At 43.8% G+C, this 25,728-nt stretch overlaps 1 protein-coding gene across 6 annotated transcripts in view; it reads right to left on the bottom strand.

The window, feature by feature from the left end:
• Nucleotides 1-25,728, bottom strand: part of KIF3B (kinesin family member 3B) — a 40,829-nt gene that overhangs the window by 7,012 nt on the left and 8,089 nt on the right. For 5 of the 6 annotated variants that reach the window (XM_053671229.1, XM_053671227.1, XM_053671228.1 and 2 more), the window contains 4 exons: nucleotides 10,168-11,635; nucleotides 6,789-6,890; nucleotides 6,451-6,573; nucleotides 6,224-6,342 (listed from right to left, as the gene is read on the bottom strand). In XM_053671229.1, the coding sequence (XP_053527204.1) occupies nucleotides 6,224-6,342; nucleotides 6,451-6,573; nucleotides 6,789-6,890; nucleotides 10,168-11,571 (1,748 nt within the window). In that variant the 5' untranslated portion in view covers nucleotides 11,572-11,635. Of the gene's footprint in view, nucleotides 1-6,223; nucleotides 6,343-6,450; nucleotides 6,574-6,788; nucleotides 6,891-10,167; nucleotides 11,636-23,547; nucleotides 23,863-25,728 lie in introns of those variants that run through there. The other variant, XM_053671230.1, reaches the window with a different exon arrangement.

Genomic DNA, 25,728 nt, shown 5'->3' with positions numbered 1-25,728 from the left:
GGGACCAGCAGGAGCAACAACTGGAACTTGTTGGAAATGCACATTCTCAGGTCCCGCCCCAGATATACCAAATCAAGACTCTCCGCACATGGGGCCCCGCCAGGCATGTTCAGCAAGCCTTTCAGAGGATTTGGTGCTTGCTAAAGACCACTGCCCTAGACCAATCAAATCAGAATCTCTAGGGTGAGGCCCAAGCACCCTTATTTTTAAAAACTCCTCAGATGATTTCTTTGTGCAGCCAAGGTTGAGAACCGGTGCTTCGGTGCTAGCTTTCAGTTCATAGAGATGCAAATTAAACTGCACCAGGAAGAAGCAGACCAACAGATGCAGAATGTGAGGTATCTCTACAGGCTATATGACTCAACTCTTTCAACAAGTCAACTAGTAAAAAGTTCTTAAGAGGAAAAGGGATTGCTCCAGATTAAAATAAAGTTAAGAGACATAACGACCAAATGCAATATGTAGTCCATATATTACATCTTTTAAAAAATATATTGATTATGCTATTACAGTTGTCTGTTACTCCCTTCTGCCCCCCTCCACCCAGCACCCCCATTCCCTCCAGCAACCCCCCACCTTAGTTCATGTTCATGGGTCACACATTTAAGTTCCTGGGTTGCTGCATTTCCTCCACTATTCTTAACATCCCCCTGACTATTTTGCACCTACCAACTTGTACTCCCTGCACCTTTTCCCCCATTCTCCCTCTTCCCCCTCCCCACTGATAACCCTCCGAATGATCTCTATATCTATGATTATGTTCCTGTTCTGCTTGTTGGCTTAGTTCATTTTTTTAGATTCAGTTGTTGATAGCTGTAAATTTGTTGCCATTCTAATGTTCATAGTTTCTATGATCTTCTTGTTCTTAAATAAGTCCCTTTAACATGTCATGTAACACTGGTTTGGTGATGATGAACTCCTTTAGCTTTACCTTGCCTGGGAAGCACTTTATCTGCCCTTCCATTCTAAATGACAGCTTTGCTGGATAGAGTAATGCAGGTTGTAGGTCCTTGCTTTTCATGACTTTGAATATTTCTTGCCAGTTCCTCCTTGACTGCAAAGTTTCTTTTGAGAAATCAGCTGAGGACCTTTCTTATGGGAACTCCCCTATAGGTAACTCTGCTTTTCTCTTGCTGCTTTTAAGATTCTCTCTTTATCTTTAACCCTTGCTATTTTAATTATGATGTGTCTTGGTGTGGGCCTGTTTGTGTCCATCTTGCTTGGGACTCTCTGTGCTTCTTGGACATGTATTATGTCTATTTCCTTCACAGAATTAGGTAAGTTTTCTTTCATTATTTTTTCCAATAAGTTTTCAATTTCTTGCTCTTCCTCTTCTCCTTCTTCCAATGTTCATGGATCTCCTTCTGGCACCCCTATGATTTGGATGTTGGTACATTTGGAGATGTCCCAGATGCTCCATATACTAACTATCCTTTTTTTTCTGAATTCTTTTTTCCTCTTGCTGTTCTGGTTTGAATGCTTATTTCCTCCTTATGTTCCAAATCACTGATTTGAGTCCTAGCTTCATCCCCTCCACTGTTGGTTCCCTGTAGATTTTTTCTTATTTGTTGTTCAAGTACAGTTTTGTCTTTTACTCCCATCCCAGCTCACCCCCCACCCCGTGCTCCCCACCTCCCTCCAATTTCCACCCCCCTTAGTTGTTGTCCATGTGTCCTTTATACCAGTTTCTGTAAATCCTTCCCCCTTTCCCCTGAAATTCCCTCCCCTCTGCCCTCTGGTCACTGTCTGCCTGTTCTCTATTTGAGTATCTCTGGTTATATTTTGTTTGCTTGTTTGTTTTGTTGTTTAGCTCCCTGTTAAAGGTGAGATCATATGGTATTTGTCTTTTATCGCCTGGCTTATTTCACTCAGCACAATGCTTTCCAGTTCCACCCATGCTGTTGCAAAGGGTACGAGCTCCTTCTTTCTTTCTGCTGCACAGGATTCCATTGTGTAAATGTACCATCCCTGTAGATTTTTTCATTTCACTCAGTGTAACCTTCACTTCTTCCTGGGTCTTTTTTACTTTGTTGCCATTCAATAAGTTATCTGAACATCCTGATCACCAATGTTTTGAACTTTGCACCTGATAGCTTGGTTATCTGTTTCATTTTGACTTTTTTTCTAGCGTTTTGTTCTGTTCTTTCATTTGGACCGTATTTCTTTGTCTCCTCAACCTGGCAGCCTCCTTGTGTTTGTTTCTGTGTATAAGTAGAGCTGCTTTGACTCCCTGTCTTACTAGCGTGGCCTACTATAGAAAAAGCGCCTGTAAATTGTGTGGGGTGGAGCCTTAGGTAATCACCAGGGCAGGGCAACCTGCTTCACCGCTTTGTGGCTCTGCGTGGGGTAGGGCTCAAAGAGGGGACAATGCCGCTGCCTGGCTTCTGGAGGTTTGCCCAGCACTCGCCCTGTTTCCAGTCACTTCACTTTCTGCCTACATGTGACTGGTCTCCTTCCAGCTACTGCCCTGGTGCTGAATCCCAGAGTGGGTAGGTTTGCTATGTTCTAAGTCTGTGCAAGCCCTTTAAGCAGAGTCTCCTGAAAATCCAGCAGTTTCCTTGCCACCCAACCCCCACTGGTTTCTACAGCCAGCAGTTATGTGGATTTCTCTTCCTGGTGCTAGAACCCTGGTCTGTGTGGTCTGGCCTGGGGCTGGGATCACTTGCTCCCAAGGTATCCCTCCTGATTTTTATCCATCACGGGAATGTGGGACTGCCGGTTCTGCTGCTGCCTCTGTGCTCCACAAGGTGTCCCTGAGTTTCTCCACCCGTCTCCGCATCTCTGCCCCTCCTACCTATCTGGATGAATGTGGCTTCTTAAGTCCTTGGTTGTTGGACTTCCATACAATTCGATTTTCTGACGGTTCTGGGTATTATTTGTTCTCAGGTCTAGCTGTAATTCTTTCTGTGGTTGTGCGAGGAGGTGAAGTGTTTACCTATGCCTCCATCTTGCCCATAAATTCCCACACATAGATATTAATATAAACAAACCAAAAATATCTGAATATGGACCAAGTGTGAGAAAATACTAAGAAACTTAATGTTAGTTTTGTTAGTTGGGATGATATCATGTGTTTTATACAAAAACCAACTGTATTTCTACATACTAGCAGTAGCCTTCTGAACGAAAACTAAGAAAATTCCATATACAATAGCATCAAAAATTAGAATACTTAGGTATAAATTTAACAAAAGTAGTGCAAGTAGTTGTGCACTGAAAACCATAAAAGAGCCATGAGAGAAATTAAAGATCTAAACAAATGAAAACACATCCAATGTTCATGGATCTGAACACAATATTGTTAAGACGACAACTCTCCAAATTGACCTATAGACTCAACACAGTCCCCATTAACATCACAGCTGGATTTTTTTGCAGAAATTGACAAGCTGATCTGAAAATTTATACAGAAATGCAAGCAACCCTGAATAGCCAAAAATACTTGAAAAAGAACAACAGTGTTGGAGGACTCACATGTCCTCATTTCAACACTTACTGCAAAGCTACCGTCATCAGAAGAGTGTGGGACTGACATAAGGACAGACACGTAGCCCCATGGAGCAGCACTGAGGGGTTAGAGGCAACTCCTTATGTTTATGGTCACTGATTTTCAACAGGGGCGCAGAGGCAATGATAGAAGAGCTTTTCCAACAAACGGTGCTGGACGACTGGATATCCATGTGCAAAAGAGCACATGTGAAACCCTACCTCAGACTGTACGAAAAAATTAACTTGCAACAGATCACAGACCTAAATGTAAGACCTAAAACTGTAAGACTCTTAGATGACCTAAGACAATTAAAAACGTAAGTCTATTATAAAACTCATAAACAAACGTTCATAGCAGCATTATTCATAAGAGCTAAAAAGAAGAAACAACCCAAATATCCATCAACTGATGAATGCATAAACGAATGTGGTATACTCATACAATACAGTATTATTCAATACTAAAAAAAGGAAGTATTGAAACATACTAGTGTGGATGGTGACTCTTGAAAGTACTATCCTGAGAGAAGCTAGTCACAAAAGGTCACATTATTTCATTTATAAATTTATATACAATGTCCAGAATAGGCAAATTTAGATACACAACCCAAAAATTCAAGCAACAAAAGAACATATCAATTGGACTACATCAAAATTAAGATCTTTTGTGCTATAGAACACCATCAAGAAAGTGAAAAGACAACCCATGGAATGGAAGAAAATATTTGCAAATCATAAATCTGGTAAGGGACTAGTAGTATCCAGGATATATAAAGAGCTCTTCCAACTCAATACTATAAAGACCCAATAATAACCTGATTTTAAAATGGGCAAAGTATCTGAGCAGGTATTTCTCCAAAGAAGATAAACAAAAGCCAATAAGCACACATGAAAAGATGTTCAACATCATTAGCCATCAGGGAAATGCAAGTCAAAACCCCAATGAGATACCACTTCACACCCATTAGGATGGCTATAATAAAAAAAAAAAACCAGACAGCCCCAGCTGGTTTTGGATTGAGTGCTGGCCTGCAAATCAAAGGGTCGTGGATTCGATTCCCAGTCAGGGCACACGCCTGGGTTGTGGGCCAGGACCCCAGTTGGGGGAGGGCGAGAGGCAACTGACCCATGTATCTCTCGCACACTGCTGTTTCTCTCTCTCCCTCTCTCCCTTCCCCTCTCTAAAAGTAATAAACAAAATCCTTAAAAAAAAAAAAGACAATAACGGAAAAAAGAGAAAAAAGTGTCGAAAGGAGAAATTGGTGGTGGAAATGTAAAGGGAGGCAGCTATTTTCTTTAAAATTTTTAAGATGTTTATTGATTTAGAGAGAGCAAGGGAGAGAAAGACAGAAACATGGATGGATGTGAGAGAGAAACGTGCACTGGCTGCCGCCCGTAGGCACCCGAGACACTTGTGAAGATACGATCTGCAGCCCAGGTATGTGCCCGGACCAGTAACTGAAACGTCAACGCCTCTGGTGCATGGGATGACGCTCCAGTCAACTGAGCCACACGGGCCAGAGCCGACGCAGCCGTTTTAGAAAACAGTTTGTTTTGTTTTTAAGAGAGGGAGAGAAACATCCACGTGTGGCTGCCTCTCACGCACCCCCACTGGTGCGGACCTGGTGGGACCTGGTCCACATCCCAGGCATGTGCCCTGACTGGGAATCGAACCAGCAACCGCTTGCTTTGCAGGCTAGCACTCAATCCATTGAGCCACACCAGCCAGGGCTAAAAAAAAACAGCCTGGCTTCCTCAGAAAGTTAAACAGAGTTACCATGTGACCTCGCCAATTCCACTCGTAGGTGTATATCCAGGAGAAATTAAAATATGTCCATAGAAAAACCTGCCCATGAACGTTCACAGCAGCATTATTCATAATAGCCAAAGACTGGCTATTATGAATAACCTAAATGCCTATCAACTGATAAACAGATACATAAAATGTGGCACAGCCACACAAAACAATACTATTCAGTCATAAAAAGAATGAAGTACTACACGAAACAACATGGATGATCCTTGAGAGCACTGTTAAGTGAAAGACAGCAGGCCCAAAAGACCACGTATCATGATTCCATTCACACTAAGTGTCCAGCAAATTTATAGAGGCAGAAAGTAGATTAGGACTGGGGTGGGGAGAGAGCATAATGAGGACTGACTGCTAATTGGTACGGGCTTTCCTTTGGGGGGAACAAAATGAGACTGTGCTGATGGTTTTACAACCCCGTATATATTTTTGAAAAACTGACTTGTATATTTTAAATAGGTGAACTGTAAGGTATGTGAATTATATTTCAATAAAGCTTTTAAAATGTAGCATTGTAGTCATCTATGTGAGTATACATGAGTGAGATAACATGAGTATGATATGCTTTAAAATGGATTTTTAAAAGACAGATGACAAAAGACAGTTTATCACTGAATCTAGGTGATGGGTATTTGGGTATTCACTATACCATTCAGGAAATTCTAGTTAATAAAAAATTCCTTCGTATCAATAGATAACTTTAAATGCTTCAGGAAGGCAGAGTGGATGGAAACTTGAAGATCATATGGTGAAATCATTCAGTTAACAGATGAAGCCCAGAGACAGAGTGACTCTCAATAATAAAGAGACGCTGGCAGGAGGTGAGCTGGAGAGAAGGGGCCCCGTCCTCAGGGAAGGGTTTCTTACTTAACAAACCACCACCCAACAAGTGCCTGCAGGCGCCCCAGAAAGCCCAGAACTTACTTGAGTTTCAGCTCCCTGGTGAGCTCATTCTGAGTCTGCTCCAGCTCCTGCCGTTCCTTGATGTGCTCCTCTTGGAGGTCGTGGATCTCTGCCTTCACTGCCTGCAGCTTGGAGAAGAGCTGGAACGCGGGGAAGAGGCAGATGAGGAGGGCAGCCCTGTAGACAGCGAGCAATCCCACCCCCCAAGGCCCCGGACATCTCTGCCTGGCCTCGTTCCCTTTATGTACCTTTTTGAGTTTTTTGGTCTTGATGTCCACCTCTTGTTGCAATGAGCTGTATGTCTCCTTAAGTTCCAAAGTCTCCTCATCTCGACTTTCCATCTGCTGCTGGATTTCTCTTTCTCGACGTTTCTGAGCAACATTACAAAACTCATCAGCTTGCCTAGAGACAAGGTCTAGACAAGAATACAGGGCAGGGCTGCACCAGATCAGTCTCCCACTGGTAAGGAGCTACCACAGCTCGTTTCCCTTCCCTTTGAAGAGTCTAATCTAAGAGATGTCTGCTTTGTAGCATTAACATGCCTTACCCCATCACATTCTCCCCAAAACAGGAATGGAAGGGTTACCTGCTCTGCAATTTCCTGCCGTTTTTGCTCCAGGATTTTCTGCTGTTCATTTGTATGATCTACTATATTTTTTCCTCCAACAAGCAGCTTACTTTCCATGGCCTGGGTGAGAAAAAAGTGGAATCCATCTTGTGAATGGTCTTTCTCAGAATGTATGTCCTCATGGGGAGCTCAGAACTGAGCCAAAGGGGTGAACTCTGGGGGAGAATAGACAGCGTTCAGCCATGTCCTGCCCATCCCTGGGATGGGGGCTGAGGTGGCTCCCCTGGGGAGGGGGAGGATTTACCTCGGAAACAATGAGGATATAGCTCCTCCAGATACACCTGAACTTCAGCATTCTTTAAAAAATAACGTTTTTGGTTTGTTTGTATAACGTATTGCCCTTCCTTAGAACATATTAGGCACCTCTTATATGCAAGGTAGAGGGGATGCAACTGTGAACATAAATCACAAAGCTGAGAGTCCACTGAGGGCCACAGACAAGTAAGCACACTCTTACCACAAGGATCAGAAGCTGTCAGGAGGAAAAGACCGAGTCACAGTGGGAGAGGCACACTGGAGGGAGAGATCAGGCTTTTGCAGAGTCAGGGAAAGCTTCCTGTCTCAGGCGACATCTACGCAGAGCGCCGAAGTAAAAATAGGAATCGGCTAACAGAAACAATTTTGTGAGGGTAGGGGAGGGAGTGGTGGTACATGAAAGCTGGCAGAGCAATCAGGGCAGTTCAACAACCTCACAGCTCCGTTATGGGAGACTAGACTTGACCCTGAGAAGGCAGCAACCACTGACGTGTTCTGTGAGCATGACAATACACAATCAGATTTCTGTTTCAGAAACATTACTCCCATGTCACAAATATGATCACCAGAAAAGGGCAGGCTGAGTGCAGGGAGACTAGACAGGTGGGTGTTTTGAGGGTCCAGACCCGGGAGAGGGCAGCAATGGTGGGGGAGAGCAAAGGGGATGGGTCCAAGAGATCCTGATGAGGCAGGTGTCAGAGGCCGTAGGACTGACTGGGCCATGAGGCAGAGGGAGAGGCAGCTCCTAGGAGTCTGACTTGACTGAGGTAGCAGTAGCCTCTGGGTGGCTGGGGGCATCTCCACAGAAATGTCCAGTAAGCACATGCTATTAGCTTGGATGTTAGGAGACAGCTTTGGGTTGATTACACAGATTGGGAGCCTTCAACATTTAGATGATGGTTGAAGCCACTGGAATGATTTGTACCTGTAATGCATGAAATCCCAAAGCTCCACAACCTTGCTTTTAAGAATCCTATAAACACCAACTGCAGCCCTGTGGGCATCTTTCAGGAAGCACTTGAGTCTGTTTCCGCTCTTAAACCACAGGGGCTGGACTGATTGCTACCCCTCAACCCAACACCCTCCCCCACCCACCGCACGCACACCCCTCCAGATCAATTCTCTTGTCCTATGATTTTACAGCAGTCAGGAACTGGGAAAGACAGAAGTAATGTTATTCTCCCATAAACAAAGTGTGCTAAGAGACTCAGTGACCTTGAGAGAATGCTGAGTGTTGCCACACTTGGCCTCTGAGAGTTGCCTAAATACACCAGCTTGTTCAGAGAGCCTAGGTGTTCCTGGGCCTGAATAACAGCTGTGACCCTAAAACACAGCATGCAAATCAAACATGGGCACGCCCGGTTACACTTCGAGTGCAGAAGTGATGAGGGGTGATATGGCCTTGACATAATGGAGTCCCATAGTAAGCCCCTCCCTGGAACGGTTACCTCCTAACTGCGTTGTATGTGAATCCATTTTCGCCTTAGGTCTTGAAAGTCCTGGAAAGGACCCCTGTCCCTGAAGTAAAATAGTATCTAGGTCTGTTAAAGAGCCACTATGAAGCCACAGATAAAGTACAGCCTCAGTGCTGACTGGTGTGGCTCAGTGGACTGAGTGCCTGCCTGCAAACTAAAGGGTCACTGATTCGATTCTCAGTCAGGGCACATGCTCGGGTTGCAGGCCAGGTCCCCAGCAGGGGGCACACAAGAGGCAACCACTCATTGATGTTTCTCTCCCTCTCTTTCTCCCTCCCTTTCCCTTTCTCTAAAAATAAATAAATAAAATCGTGGGAAAAAAGTATAGCTTCATATAGTAGGGGAAGGGGAGATGAGATCACTTATCATTTTTAAATTAATAAACATATATACATTTTAGAGTAGTAATCAAAAGTTCACATAAATTCAATGAGTTAAAACCCAACACATCAAAGGAATCCTGTGGGCAGACAGTGGGCACCCTAGGCCTCCGGGCTAGCTTTGCACTCTGCTCTGCCATTAAAGCCCTGTGGCAGCCCAGGGTCCGGGCACCAGATGCGACAGTACACTGCCACCAGAAAGGAGGTTCAACACCGGGGAGCCGCCCGCTCTACAATACTACTCAGGAGCTGGCGCATAAAGGTTGGAGGCTGGGGGACGGGGGTGACTACAGGGGAGCATGTGGGGGTAATGAAATTGTCCTGTATCTCGGGTAATCGCTGCACTGCCTGTTAGAGCCACAGTGAGTTACCATTTTATAGCCACTAGACATACAAAAAATTCAAGTCTGAAAATCACAAGTGTTGGTAAGGATCAAAGAGCAACCTGAACTCGTAGGTTACTGGTAGAAGCTTCAATTCACAGGGCCACTTTCGAAAACAACTTGTCATCACCACGCAAAGGTAAAGCTGCACATACTCTGGGGCCTGCCAGTGCCGGACAGGAAGTTCTTGTGCGCACCCGCTCTCCTGGAGCCAAGCACAAGAGCGTTCAAAGCAGAAAACAGAAACAACCAACCCACTCTCTCAGGAGAATGGACTACTGTGGACTTCTCAGAACAGCAATAATGAATGAATCGCAGCTACAGACCTCAATATAGATAAACCTCAATAAAAGCAAACTGCAGCAGAAAGATTCCATTTATATAAAAGTAAAAAATGATGTGAAGCTGAAACTATATTTTACTCAGAGATATATACATAAATGGGAAACTATAAAGAAAAGCAAGGAAACAATGAACCACCGAACCCGAGACAATGGTTACCTTTTGCAGGACGTGGGGGCGGTGGGGAGGCAGCAACAAGAAGAGCTTGTAAAGGCCCGGATATTGTTCTCTATGTCTCACACTGGGTAGGTCGGGGGTAACAGGGGTGTTAGCTTTACTGCTGCTTTTCAATCTTGCATATATGTTATAATTATTCTTACTACTAACTCAATATCTAATTTTGTTTGATTCAAAAAAATTGTTCAGCTTCATTCAACAAATGTTTACTGGGCACTGGATATCACTGTTGGGAATGGGAACCCAAAAGACACATCATCCCTCATACTACTATTTTTTGGATAAAATACAAAGATCTGAAAGGACCCAAGGAAGGGCACAGTACCTTGATCTTGGCACCCAGCATCTCGGCAGCATCCTTCTCCCGCCGCAGGTCCTCCATCTTTTTCTCCTTCTCTTTCAGCAGCTTCATCTTCTCCTCTGCAACCAAACTGTGGTCCTCCACAATGGCTCGCTTCTCAATCTCCAGTTTTTCTTGCTGTTCCCGCCAATAATCATCCTTATCATCCCCTTCCTCCTCACCCTCTTCTCCCTCCTCCTCCTCATCTTCCCCACCCCCACCACTGCCAACACCTTCCCTTCGCTTCTCTCGCCTCTTTCTCCTGCCAATGGACCGTTTTTCTAGCTGGGCCTTGAGGCGAGCAATCTCTTCTTGGAATTCTCGAAGGAGGGCATCCTTAGGGTCCTCGTTGACCCTTGGCTTGTTCTTAATGTTTTTGGCACGGTTGGCGTATCTCAGAGTGGTCAGAGTCTCTTCGACATTGTAAGAGGCGGGCCCCACGTTGGCCACCATCACAGTTTTAGCGTTGCCACCGAGAGAATCTTGGAGGAGTCTGGTAAGCTTGGAGTCCCGATACGGAATGTGAGTGCTTTTGCCGTCCACCAGGGCAGAAATGACATTACCCAAGGCAGAAAGGGACAGGTTAATCTTGGTCGCTTCCTTCAGTCTTTCCCCTTGCGCGCCGGTCTTGGCTTGCCGTTCACTGCCCGCAAGATCTACAAGGTTCAATTTCCCTACACGAATATGGTTTTCTCCATCAAGGCCCACCTCGCTGCACTCAATGGTGATGACGAAAATTGCATGAGAACGTGAGCTGTGCTCATTCATGTTGGTAGCACCAACAGAACGGTTCTGGTTCCCCACATTCATCACGTGCTCTATTTCCTTCACACTCTTGGTGACAAAGGAAGACAGGTCTTTCACATACACTCCAGTGTCAGGCCGCTCTTTGAGCTCAAGCCTTTTGGTCTGATCCTTTGAGAGCAGGTCTCGGATCTCCTCCTGGTAGATCTCGAGGTAAGAAGCCCTAACCAGGTACTGTTGGTTCTGGGATCGAGAGATGTGGGTGAAGATGTGATCAAATGAGTTAGGGATGACCCCTCTCTTTTCAGGGTCACCCCGGACTCCTTCCATGGTGTAGGTTTTCCCAGTCCCCGTTTGTCCATAGGCAAAAATCGTCCCATTGAAACCCTGCAGAACGGAGTCCACGAGCGGTCGGAACGTCTCATCGTAGAGTTCAAACTGCTTGGCATTCCAGTCATAGACTGCATCGAAGGTGAAGGTCTTGGGCATTTCGTGGGCCACTCCTCTGGGGTTCTTCACGGACACCTGCCCCAGCTGCACGTCCACATCCACCACTTTGTCATACGAAGCGGCCCTCTCCTTGCCATTCATGGGCCGACAGCGGACCACCACCCTGACCGACTCTGAGCTTTTTAACTTGGACATGCTGAACTCCGACCAGGTCAGCCTTGAAGGCTATGAATCCAAAACGCCTCAGGATGCTAAGGTCCTAGGAAAAAAAGCAAAAGCAAGTAAGGACAGCAGAATTATCACTGGGACTGCTTGACAGTCCCTGACGCGCCCAAGTCACCTTCGTCTTGATAAGCTTCTGACAGCGATTTTTCCTCTTTTAAAAAAATTAATTTTGCCCTGGCTGGCGTAGCTCAGTGGATTGAGCGCGGGCCTGCGAACCCGAGTATCGCGGTTCGATTCCCAGTCAGGGCACATGCCTGGGTTGCAGGCCAGTTCCCAGCAGGGGACGCATGAGAGGCAACCACACATTGATGTTTCTCTCCCACTCTTTCTCCTTCCCTTCCCCTCTCTCCAAAAATAAATAAAGTATTTTTAAAAAAATTAACTTTTTTCAACTATAGTTTACACCCAATATTATTTTGTGTTGGCTTCAGGGGTACAACATACCAGTTAGACAAACATGTAATTTACAAAGTGTCCCCGATATTTCTACTACCCACCAGGCACCGCACATCATTATTACAATGTTATTGACTATATCTGATAGCTACATTTAATAACTTTACTACCCCATGTATTTCCGAAACCAGCTTCAGTGGGAAAAGTTAAAATGCTAGTCCACCAATAGGGTTAACTAGCTTGTCCTGCCTTCAACCAATATTTTACCTTATACTACAGACTGAGGCAGCTGGGAACCTTTTAAAAGCTTGAGTAACCTCATATCCTGTTGGACTGCTACCTCTGCACAGAGTAATTCTGAACTATATCAACATTTTAAATGCACAGACCTTCGACTTAACAGTTGTATTTCTAAAAATGTACCTTATAGATACAGGGGTATTTGTTGTGGCATCTTTTTTTTAGGGGGGAGCGGGAGGCAGGGTGGGAGAAAGAGAAGGAGTGAAACACTGATCAGTTTTCTCTCATATGTGCCCTGACTGAGGACTCAACCCGCAACCTAGGCATGTGCCCTGACTGGGAATCGAACCAGTGACCTTTCGCTTTGAGAGACAATGCCCCACTGAGCCACTCCAGTCATTGCTGCTGTGGTCCCATGTTGCAGCAGTGATAGACTGTGGACAACCCCAACTCTCATCAAGAGGAGGCTGATTACATAAATTAAATATATTTATCATGTATAGTGGAGTCCTATGCAGTTACTAAAAAGAATGTACTAATCTGGTCCTGGCTGGTACAGCTCAGTGGATTGAGTGCCAGCCTGAGAACCAAAGGGTCGCTGGTTCGATTCCCAGTCAGGGCACATGCCTGGGTTGTGGGCCAGGTTCCCAGTGGGAGCCCCATGACAGGAAACCACACATTGATGTTTCTCTCTCTCTCCTTCTCCCTCCCTTCCCCCCTCTCTAAAAATAAAATAAATAAAATCTAAAAAATAAAAAGGAATGTACTGATTGGAATATAGTCCTATACCAAGATATGTTAAGTGAAAGAAGTTGATGAGGAACAATGTGTATAGTTCGATTTACACAGTGTGTCAGAAAGAGAACACACGCGGGTTTATGCTTGATGTGCACGCCGTATTGTTAGAGGCGCGCACGCCGTATTATTAGAGGCACACACGCCGAAGCGGGACAGGAGCAGCCTTAGCAGGGGAACTGTGGGCCTAGGGGACTCAGAGGTCTGCAACGATAGAAATAAAATAACAATGAAAAATGAACCACTTTCTACTGTACACTCATTTGTACTGTTTTAATTTCTTGTCTTGTGCTGATAATACTTTTCCATTTTAAAATCATAAACTATGGCTGGTGTAAAATCTATGGAAATAAATGAGGATGTGGTGTAATACATTACATAAAAGCACTTATCCAATCAATAAATTTAATACAATTTGAAGCCAAATAAGAAAATAGGGGTCAAAAAATTTTAAGCGAAACAAAAAAAGAGAACTTCATTTGGTGCCAGAAAACTCGAAGCAGGAGGAAGGGGGATTAAATGAATCCTTTGCAAAGAGTAGGGAACAAGGACCTCAAACTCCTGAAAACCTTGGTGCAGGATTAAAAAAAAAAAAAAGGTAACACACATGGTTTTTGATTCAAAAGGCCCTTTGACAGGTCTCTACCTCACCTGTTCTCCAGTCACCCAGTTTCCTGCCCACACGGCAAGTGTGACTAGATTTCAATCTTCCTGAACTAGTTAATGAAAACAGACCAGTATGTGATAACACACTTCCCCCTCCCATTTTTCACAAGCACTGTATGTGACACAGTAACACACAGTGTCTGCATCTTCTTTTTCTCACCAAGCTGTGTGTCCTGTAGTTTGTTCCTTCAGTCAGGATAGAGGGGCCTCATCCTTTATGCAAGCAGCTTCCCTGGTATGGTAGCATCATGATTTATTTAACCACTACCCTAGCACTTAAGCTGTTTCTGATATTTTACTATGAAAAACCTAGGACCGCTCATGTGTGGGGAAGTATACTTGTAAGGATACATTTCTCGAAGTATAATTTCTGGGCCCCAGGACACATGTATGTAATTTTAATAGATACTTAGAGCAGTGAGAACAATGTATTTTTCAGTTGTGCTATTATTCCCTGCTAGCAAAACGGAGGGAGAATGGCTTGGCATGGCGGCTCAGTTGATTGGAACATGGGAGTCCCACACGCCAAAAAGGTTGTGGGTTTGATTCCAGTCAGGGCACACACGGGAGGCAACTGAGTGATATTTTTCTCTCTCCCTGACGTGTCTCTCTCTTTCTCTCTCCTTCTCTCTCCCTTCCTCTTCCTCTAAAAGTCAATACACACATCCTCAGGTAAGCATAAAAAGAAAAGAAAAAAGGGCAGGAGAATATAGAACAGGGGCGGGCCACTCTAGGCATATACGCTGACGCTTAATAAATATAGGACATCAATGTGTCCCTCCCCTGATCTTTCATTAAAAAAAAAACAAAACAGCCCTGGCTGGTGTGGCTCACTGGACGGAGCACCAGACTATGAAGTAAGGGGTTGCCGGTTTGATTCCCGGTCAGGGCATGTGCCTGGGTTGTAGGCTGGGTCCCCGTAGGTGGCTGAGTGGCAACCACACATGGATACACACTGATGTTTCCCTTCCTCTCTTTCCCTTTCCCTTACACTCCCTCTAAAAGTGGTTAAATAAATCTTTAAAACAAAACTGCTCCACTGCTAAGCACGTGGAAACATACAAAGTTTTCATACTCTGTCTAGTTGTTACATGTAATACAGTACAGTTGTCTGGAATGAAGAACCGACGCCCTCCCGCCCTCTCCGCACCCCCCTATCGCAACACCTGCAAAGCAGGAATCGTTCTTCCTTTACATAATCGTGGAACGCGCAGGCGCTCGAAGGGTGGAAGTGCTCTGTGAACTACCACACAGCCAGATTACAGATAATGAATGCCAATTCATCCAAATGGCCCGTCAAAGGGTCATTCCAGAGATTACCAGTCAGCCCTAATTTTAGACATTAAACATCACTAAACTAACGTTCTCTCTTCTACCACTGGCAATTATCATCCTAACAAAAAAAGAGATTAAATTGAGATTCACATATCTAACCAATGTTCAGTTAGAAGTAAATCTCAAGCCATTTAAAGAAAACTACGTACAAGGCAGCTTTCGTTCACCACCTTCTAGATGCTATTAAAATTCTGCCAGACAAGGAGCCACACATTAGAATGGCCAGTCTGTTTGCTGCTTCTTTTTTTTTTGCCTATGGTTATTTTTTTAATTTTTAAATATATTTTATTAATTATGCCATTACAGTTGTTCTATTTCCCCCTTCATTCCCCTCCACCCTGCACACCCCTCCCCCACCATTCCCTCCCCTTTAGTTTATGAACACGTGTCTCAGGTTCTTTAGATTCTGTATTTCCCCTACTATTCTTGCCCTCCCCCCCTATGTATTTTCTACCTACCGTCTATGCTACTTATTCTCTGTACCTTCTCCCCCCTTCTCCTTCTCCCACTCCCGTTGCTAGCCCTCCATGTGATCTTCATTTCTATGGTTCTTATCTTTCCCAGGGGAACGGCCCCCAGGCTACAGCCGTGGCTGATCCCGCACCTGTCTCGCCCTCCATTTTAACAAAATGTGTAGGTGCCAAGATTGAACCCCAGGTCCTTTTTAAAAAAAATTTTAATTGCTGTTCAAGTACAGTTTTCTGCCTTTTACTCCCATTTCTGCCCACCCCCCCATAACCCCAGGTCCTTAAGCCTTCTCTGGGGAGGCCTCTGCTGCCATGTGTGGGATACCCAGACAAGACCCCAGACCTGAAGGAGGAACAGAAACGTAAGGAGATGGGTGGAGGACACGTCAGTGAAGGTGACCCGTTCCCCGTTACATGCCCCTGAAGAGCATTTACCTATCAAAACAATGTGTCCCCAGGCCTGTTTAGGGAAAAAAAAAAAAAGCCCGCAACAGGCGGACTTTGATGTTTGGCTCCTTCTGTTACAGCCCCATTTATTTTTTTGAGCTCTCTGAAACAATAAAAACAAGTGAATGATAATGACCTACAATCATCTTAAAGATACAAATGAATGATAATGACCTACAATCTTCTTAAAAATCTTTTAGAAAGAAAAAATTCCCAAAGCCTGAGCCCCTTAATTAAATCTCAACTCAGAACAGAGAACACCATTTCTTTTCTGAACTCACTGAGCTCAACTGAACTAGCTGTGTTTTATTGATGTATTATTTCAGGAAGATGGACTAATTTAATTTCCTGCCACCAGGGCTTAAAATCTTGCTCTGGGTCTGCCTCAGAGGAGAGGGTTTTTTTGGCAGGATGCCCTGATGCTCTTTCTCTACTTTATTACCTTCCTCCTTCTTCTAGCTGGTCTAATTACAGTGATAAATCTTGAAAGGAACTCACAGAGCTGCCAGGAAAGACAGAACCACAGGTCAGCAGCTCAGCACCTTCATCCTGAATACTTTTTCTGTTAGAACTCGTCACTCTGCTGTTAACAAGTACCGTTTCAGTGGCTACAACACGTGAACGATTTAGTTCTTTTTCCCCAACTGCGTCTCTTTTGTCCTCCGAGGAAAGCAGGTGCACAGCTCTCAGAGCAACCGCACTCGCCCCGACCGCTCTCCACCTCCCCTGTTTGGACTTGCACCCCTGCGCCTTCGCTAGTCCTCACGCAGTCTTAGCTCAGGGAACCTAGGACAGAGGGAGAAGCTATCCCATTCTACCTGAGGCATTTTATTCAGCCCACTGCTGTTAAAACAGAAAACCAAAAAAAAGCCAAAATCTCCAGCAATCCCACTTTTACGTGGAATGGTGTATGCCTTGGTGGAAAACCTTTGCACAGGCGCACAGAATGTTTCCAGAAGCACTGTAAGAAAGACTGGAAAGAACCTAACTGTCCATTCATAGGGGAATCAAAATATAAAATAGGGCCTATTCATATTATAGACAGTATACTATTCAGTAGTTAGAAGGAATCAGTTAGAGCAGGGGTCAGCAAACGACACAGCCCACAGGCTAAACCCAGCCCACAGCCTGTTTTGGACGTGACGTTTTCCTGGGACCCAGCTATGACCCTCTGTGATTAGCTATAAAGCAGCAGAGTTGAGTAGCTGCAGGCGTGTGAGTAGTATGGCCCACAACACCTACAATATTTACTACCTGACCTTTTCCAGAAGAGGTCTGCCAACACCTAATTAGAGTTTAGAGGGTGGGGGAAAGCAGGCGTACAGTTGTGAGTACGTGAAACAGTTTATTCTTGTAGTATTTACTATTGTCCTGTTTCCCATAAGGAAAGCCGTAAACCTACTTTTGCCCCACCCTGTGTATGTTCACATGGATAAACAGGTTAGTGAAAAAGCAAGGTGTAAGAGTACTCATTATGATTAACAACATAACATGCTATGGTGTTTTGATGTCCATGAGAGTATCACAAAGTGGGATGGAAGGACATACAATGATTTATGCGATGGGGCATGGTGAACAGGAAAGTGTGGGGAATGGGACTAGAAATGAGATGGGTATTTCAATTTTAGCAATAATATTTTATCATTTCTCTTCCAAAAAAATTAAAAATGGGAGGGGGCATGAGCCTTGAAGCAAATAAGAGAAAATGTTAACTGTCACCTCGGCTGTTTCCTATTTATTCTCTGCATGTTTAAAATTTCTCAAAACCCTGCCAATTCTACATTTAAAAAAATAAAAACAAATTTTCTGCTTCTCCGGAAGAATGGGAGCCCTAGAAATCTGACAGCCTGGCCGGTGCTCCAAGTGGCAGCAGTGGGAGCTGACCTACAGGCGTCTCTCAGGTAGACCTGGCCTCTGTTACCTCCCCACCCCACACCCCTGCTGTCTCATACCCAGCATGCCTTGCTCATTTATACTTCCTGCCTGGCTCCTACAGGCATCTGTCTATGACCAAATTTATGTACACATAATGTGATTAAGAAAGGTCCACCATGCTAGTCCACCTCTTTAAATGACATTTACCAAGTCTCTGCAATAACATGAAAATGTTTAACATAAATGAAAAAGCAGTTTACAAAGCTGAATGCATGCGATCACAATTATAGAAAAATAAGACATCAAAATATCAATAGTGGTTCACTTTGGATGTTGGACTACTGGTTATTTTCTCTGCTTTTCAACATTCCTGTATTTTTCCAAACATAAAGAGCATGTGGTATCTTCAAGGGGGTGGTGAGAAGCCTGGTAATTCACCAGAAACAGCCCTGCAAGGAGGAGCAATCCGCAGGCACACAGAGTGCACGCTAGTGCACCTCTAATCAATGCATTCCAATGCAATGTCCTCCAAGATGAGACCAGGCCACCACCTGCCAACTGCCTGGCTTGGAGTTCAAGGGCTCAGAGTGTGCAAGGCAGCCCAAGCCATAGATCACTTGGGGCAAGGAGATAAAAGTGACACCCTATTAACCAGTCCAAACCAATGCTTGCATAGCTTTCTCTCAGGAGAAACAGCTATTTCTACTCTGAATCCACCTCATCACCAACAAAGCCACTTTCTTTTACAACCATTGCTAATTGTTTTGTCGTATCAGGGCTCCTTGTGTGCAATCCCAGAACCACACCAAGACAGCCAGTCAACTGTGAGTCCTTGCTTCCCAAGACGGCCAGTTACTAAAATGGAAGTTAATACAATTTTCAAAACAAGATTGTTACTCTCCAGTTGAAAAGAACACCATTGCCCTGCAGAACTTTACAAGGACTCGTGTGTGTGGAGAGAATAGTTCTATACGTGCACAAAGTACATCTGGAGGGACGCACACGGACCAGGCAACAACACTGGCGGTCTGCAGGGAGAGCTGGGTGGCTGAGGGCCAGGAGTAGAACGGAGACTTTTTGCTGCATACCCGCTGCACCTTCTTGTGTTTTGATTCGTGAATATACTACCTAGGCAGCAAAATAAAATTAGAAGGCAAAAGGCATGGAAAAGTCTTGTGAAATTAAGTATACTAACATCCAGGTGTGAAAAGTCATCATTTTCCTCTGTCCACTTTTACTGACCACCATGAAAATAAGGTAATACAAAATGTTTTAAATGATGAACAAAGAAAACAACTGAATACTACTTGGCCATAAAAAAAAGAAGAAAATTTTACTCTTTGCAACAGTATGGATGGACCTGGAGAACATTATGCTAAGTGAAACAAGCCAGTCCGAGAAAGAGAAATGCAGCATGATTTCACTCATACGTGGAATCTAATGAACAAACTGAACTAACCAGGAAAATGGGGACGGACTCACAGAGGGAGAACAGGAGGACAGCTAGTGGGGGAGCTACGAGCGGGCAGAGGGACTGAATAAAAAGGAGAAAGTGACTCACGGACACGGACATCAACATGGTGATTGCTCAGGGGAGGGGGACATAAGGGGACCAAATGGTAATGGAAAAAAATATAATAAAGATTACATTAGCCCTGGCTGGTGTGGCTCAGTGGATTGAGCACCGGCCTGTGAGCCAAGGGGTCTCCAAGTTCGATTCCCAGTCAGGGCACATGCCTGGGTTGTGGGCCAAGTACTTGGTTGGGGATGCACAAGAGACAACCACAGCTGATGTTTTTCTCCCTCTCTTCCTCCTTCCTTTCCCCCCTCCCTAAAATAAATAAATAGAATCTTTAAAAAAAGATTAAATTAAAAAAATTTTTTTAATGATGAACCAAGGGCCCTAGGAGTAAAACTACTTATCTCAACTTTACGGTGAAGCTTCAGAAAAAGAGCTTTGACGAGGCCTATAGCGATGGAGTCCTTATATTTCTAATTACCAGTGCAGCATGTCAGGCAGTCTCAGTCTGAGAAGGTCCTCAGAGCAAATACGTCAAAATAACAGACTAATAAAATAGTCTGTTCACTTTATGTTCACTGTTCGTAAACATAAAGCCATCTTTTTTGTAAGCCAAGCAGTTGTGCAAATTGTCTAAAAACTTTCAAACTGCCTTTTTACAGTATACATAAGAACCACAGCACCTCAAAGTGTTATAAATTATTGGAAGGCACTTGGCCAAATTAATACTAAAACAATAAAGTATAATACTTAAAATGTAATTACTCCCTTGAAACAGTGATTCGATTTCTTGGAGTTATTTTAAGGGCATCACTGACTAACTGAATATGTGTATAAAATGTATGTGCCTGTTTATGTTGATCACAGAGCCACCTCTAACCTCTCAAATGCTCATCGGTGAGGGGCCAGTTGGATCGTGACACGTCATCCCTACACAATGGAAAATTATGCGGTCATCAGAATAGCAGTACACCTCTAGGTCTTCACATTTGGGAAGATGTCCAAGGCATTTTGTTGAAGAAAAGCAGGCTACCCAAACAGAGAGCTAGCGGGGAAATCTGCAGAGAAAGGCGGAGAAACCATGTAAATCAGGGTTAAAGCACAAGCTTCAGTGTTTAACAGGTCAGTGTTTGAGTGTCTGTTCTGCCATTTGGCTATAAAACTTTGAGAAAGTTACCTAAGTCATAACTTCTATAAAATGGGTGAATAACACCACCTACTTTAAAGAACTAAGGACTAAACAGGCTAATAAATGTCCAATGCTTAGCCTAGCTCAAAATGTCTAATAAAAACTCAGGAAATGCAAGCAATACAAATCTCTGGGAGGAAGCTCGAAAGTGATTTTTTGGCTTCCTCTGGCCTTTTTAATAGACGCGTGTATTTTGTTTCTTAATATCAAGTGGGGAGATGGCAATAAAGCTATTTTTTCTTTGGGGAAAATGTCTAGCAGCTTGATTTCAGCTTAAGTGCCTTAGCAAGGCAGGCTACTTACCTGGAAAGAGACCTAGAAGGTCACAGACAAGAAACATGAACAAATATATGCCTGCTCTGAGTTCAAACTGATGCCATGTCCTCTCCCTTGATGACTGAAACAGGCAAACAAAGAAAGCATTTATCAAAGAGGAAAACGAGGGAAAGAAATCCCTTTCTGTATCCCGCTGTGAATCATTCATAGAATACATTCATAAAAAATATATTCAAGTCTAGAGGACAATTCTCATTCAGAAGCAATGTCGGTCTGGGGTTTTGTTGTATTTATTAGTCATATAACTCACAGTACATCAGGAGCTTTTATCCTCCAAATCACCTCAGAAGGAATAGGTGTTAGCCCTATTTTAAAAATAAACATGGGAGGTTCAAAGGAATTAATCTGCCCAAGGTCACACAGCAATTAAATAGAACAGTCAGGATTCAAAACCAGGCTTGCCTTATTTAAAACCCACATATAAACTTATTTAAAAACACGCATGTACATATATATATCATGTATCAATAGATGCGTAGATTAGAACAGCTGAAGCTGTATGGGTGAGTCTACAGCGAATGAGGACATTCTCCCCCCACCCCTGGGAGCAAGTCAGCGCATATGCAAGCAGTAACATAGCTGCACTGCTCCTGCGCATTCTGAACCCAAGCGGGAGTCCGCTATGCACCATTTTCCATCCAGTTTGACTGATCTTAGAGACAACTCCACTCGCCTTTAAAACAGTTGCCCAGATGCCATAGTATGGTGGTCTTACAATGTATTTAATTAGTCCCCTAACTAATGAGGGACCTTCTGATGGTCTCTGATCTTCTGCTACAGCAAACAATGCTGCAGTGAATATCTTAAACATATATGTTTAGCTACGTGGGAGTAATTAGTAGGATCCATTCCCACACATGCAAATGCATACATGTTCCTTGTGGACGGAGGGCGCCATCTTCCCCCTCCCAGGCTGCACCATCTCCCCTGACAGTGCACTCCGCCACCCACACAACCACGGCACAGAGCTCATGCTCTGAAACTGGAAGAGCCTTCCTGCCAGGAACTTCTCACTCCATGTACTAGTCCAGGAAAGAAATGAAGTTGCTTCTCTGCTAAAAATGTATCCTCTGATTAAGAGGCTTAATCGACCAAATACAAAATCTGGCCCTAGAGTGGGATGCTTTTTTTGATCTTGATTCAAACAAACCAACTGTTAAAACAATGTACGAGGCCTTGGCCGGGTCCCTCAGTTAGTTGGAGCATCATCCTGATACTCCAAGGTTGAAGGTTTGATCCCTGGTCGGGGCACATACAAGAATCAACCAGTGAATGCACAAGAAAGTGGAACAACAAGCTGATCTCTCTTCCCACCCTTCTCAAATAAATTAACCAATTAAAAATATTTTTAAATGCATGACACAATCAAGGAAATCTGAACATTGGCTATTAGATGGTGTTAAGGAATTTCACACTTTAGGTGTAAAAACTGTATTTTTAAAAGAAGTTTCTTTTTTAAAGATTTTATTCTCATTTATTTTTAGAGAGAGGGGAAGGAGGCAGGAGAGAGACATCAATGTGTAAAAGAAACAACCGCTGGTTGCCTCCCACACGCCCCCAACTGGGGACCAGGCTGGCAACCCTGGCATGTGCCTGAACTTGAACTGAACTGAACTGACCTTTTGGTTTGCAGTACTATGCCCAACCCACTAAGCCACGCTGGTCAGAGCTAAAAGAAGGTTGTTACTTTGAGATTCATACAAAAGTATTTTCAGATAAAGTTATATGCTGGCTGGGACCAGGGGTAGGGCAGGGTGGGCTAGATGGGAGGTTATAGAGCAAACAATTACCACAAGCTGATAACTGCTGGAGCAGGGTAATGGGTTCACGGTTCAATCCACTGTTCTTTCATGTACGCTGAGATTTTTCCATAATGAAAAAAACCTGCCCTGACCAATGGCTTTGCTTTTCTTTCTGTTAACTTTTGAAAAACATTTTTTCTTTTTATTTTTTTGCTTATTTTTTCCATCACCATTTCTTGAAATTTTAAATTATAGTAAAAAACCCACACAAAATAAAATGTACCCTCCTAACCATTTCTAAGTGTACAGTTCAGTAGTGGTAACCACCATATTTTGCTGTGTATAATGCACACTATTTTGCCCTAATTTTTAAAAAAGATTTTATTCATTTATAAAATAAAGGGAGAAAGAGGGGGAGAGAAACATTGATGTGTGGCTGTCCCCCACAGGCCCCCACACTGGGGAACCTGGCCCACAACCCATGTATGTGCCCCGACCGGGAATCAAACCGGTGACCCTTTGCTTCACATTGCAGTGCTCAATCCACTGAGCCACACCAGCCAGGGCTATTTTGCCCACATTTTTGAGGGAAAAATAAGGATGCTCATTATACATGGTATACTAATTATATACCATGGGTATAACAATCCTGTGCCCAGAAACATGGGTGCACATTATGCATGGGAGCGCATGACACACGGCAAAATACGGTATAGCCACATCGTTGTACAACAGATACCTAGAACTTCTTCATCTTGACAAACAGAAACTCTATACCTACCAGATAACAATTCCTACTTCCCCCTCATCAGGCCCTGGAAGCCATTATTCTGCTTCAAGGTTCACTCATGCTATAGCAAGTGACAAGATCTCCTTTTTTTCTTAAGAATAAATAATATCCCATTGCATGTATATATCATATTTTCTTTATCCACTCACCTGCCCATAAACATCTCGGCTGCTCCCACCTCTTGGCTATAGTGGATTATGCTGTAGTGAACATGGGCATGTGTGATGACTTTTCATTGTAATTAGACTGCCATTCAGCTGGGTAGACGGCCACAGTAAAGCCTATACTTAAAAGAGGGAGGTGGCCTAGAATAATGAAAAGATTCAGACACACGTGGGACTGAAACGCAGCCCTACCATTCCTCGTTCTAGGACTCCGTGCAAGTTCACCTCTGAGTCTATTCCCTCCTCCGTGCAGCAGGAACCCAACGCCCCACACTTCGGCGCCTGCGAGGACCGGACTAAGACAAGCGTTACAGTGCCTGGCCCACAGGAAGTGCTTCTGATCTGACTCCACTTACAGGAGAAAAAAAATCCCAGACTTGGAGAGGGAAGTAAGAGGGCACACTGAGTTAATAAGTGGCAGAGTAAGCAGAAACCTTGTCTAACTGGCTCCAAAGTTCACGGCCTTTCCTTCTGCACCAGCAGGTCCTAAATGTCAGTCATGGGGTTGTGTCTTCTCTTGCACCACCTGCACTGTTATTTATGTGAGGCTTTTCTGAAAAGCTACTTTCTTTTAAGACAAATTTATTTATTTGTTTTTAAAATTTATCTTTAGAAGGGAAGGGAAGGAGAGAGGGAGAGAAATATCAATGTATGATTGCCCCTCGTGCATCCCCTGCTGGGAATTGGCCTGCAACCCAGGCATGTGCCCTGACTGGGAATCGAACTGCCATCTTTTGGTTGGCAGGCCCGTGCTCAATCCACTGAGCTACACCAGCCAGGGCAACGTAAATTAATTTTTAAAAAGTAAATTTATATCCCTATTAGGAATGGAATATTGGTATCATCTGTTGCAAATAGAAGGTAACTGTGAAAATAAATATAAGGACACAAAGGTCACTAAATTCTAGCTAGATACTGCAGCTTCCCTAAGGCTGAGATCTAACCTCTCTTGGTTAGAAGGCCAGCTTAGCAAGTGTTAAGAAACAGACTGGAACTAAGCAAATATTCTCCCTAACACAGTCAAAAGAACCAAAGAAATTAAAAGGAAATAACTCTTACCATGTTATTCAATATAATGCAGCCTGTTGTGTCTGGATGTCCCCTAAAATCTCCTGTCCCACCTGGTTTAGCTCTGCAGATTTTAACCCCAACCAGATCCCCAAAATCAAAATCCCAGTTTATCAGAATCCCTGGAGCCCTGACTGGTGTGGCTCAGTGGGTTGGGCCTCAACCCCCAAACCCAGAGATTGCTGGTTCGATCCCCCATCAGGCCACATGCCTGGGTTGCAGGCTAGCCCCCAGTTGGGGGCCGGTGAGAGGTAACCAATGGATGTTTCTCTCCTTCTCTTCCTCCCTTCCCCTCTCTCTAAAAATAAATAAATAAAATTGCTCTTGAAAAAAAATACTTAAAATGTCAATTAAAATAAATTCTTAAAAAAAAAGAGCCCTCAAGATCTGTGTGCAGTAATGCTAAGAAACTCTGTCTAGAAGAAATTGTCTACACATATGCCCCTTCTACAGTAAATAGTTCCCAAAATTGATCAAGCAGAATTCCCTACAAATCACAGAATTTATGTCAGTAATGAGCTAAATATTTTTTTAAAAGCCCTCTCCCAAAGTCCACCAGAACCATCACAGTTCACTGTCCAATTCCATAATGATATGCTTATTCTCACAGCTCACACAGTGCCCCAAACCAAGAATGTACATACAGTACTTCTGGTTAATGTCACCAACCAATGGCCTATTCAGAGAATGACGGGGCTTACATGTGAAAGGCCCATGTTCTGGGGCGCACACACGGGGCATGCTGTATCAAAAGGAAAATACTTTAAGGAGAAGCAACGAGAAGCCCAAGAAAAACTACTGAAAGATACTTCTTATGAACTATAGCTCAAAAAAGCTGTGTTTTTAAAGATACTTTTAGAAGAGTCAGATCAAATTTTAAGAAGGCAAATGTACAGTTCTTCATTAGAACTTTTTAGAATTCCAACTTTTCCCAAATGATTTACTTAGAATTGTTCTCTTTTGAGGTTGAGAGGGAAGCAAAGATGTTCACTCTGGCACTCCGAGATTATGAAAAGTTGGAAACACGGGGAGGGAGGGGCTGGGATGGGAGTAAAAGACAGAAAACTGTACCTGAACAATAATTAAATAAAAAAGAAA

Source organism: Artibeus jamaicensis, unplaced genomic scaffold (genome assembly GCF_021234435.1).
Source record: "Artibeus jamaicensis isolate MK-2021 breed Jamaican fruit bat unplaced genomic scaffold, CSHL_Jam_final contig_685, whole genome shotgun sequence".
Taxonomy (NCBI): Eukaryota; Metazoa; Chordata; class Mammalia; order Chiroptera; family Phyllostomidae; genus Artibeus; species Artibeus jamaicensis.
The sequence above is the reverse complement of the archived record's forward strand: the minus strand, read 5'-3'. Positions and strand labels throughout refer to the sequence as shown.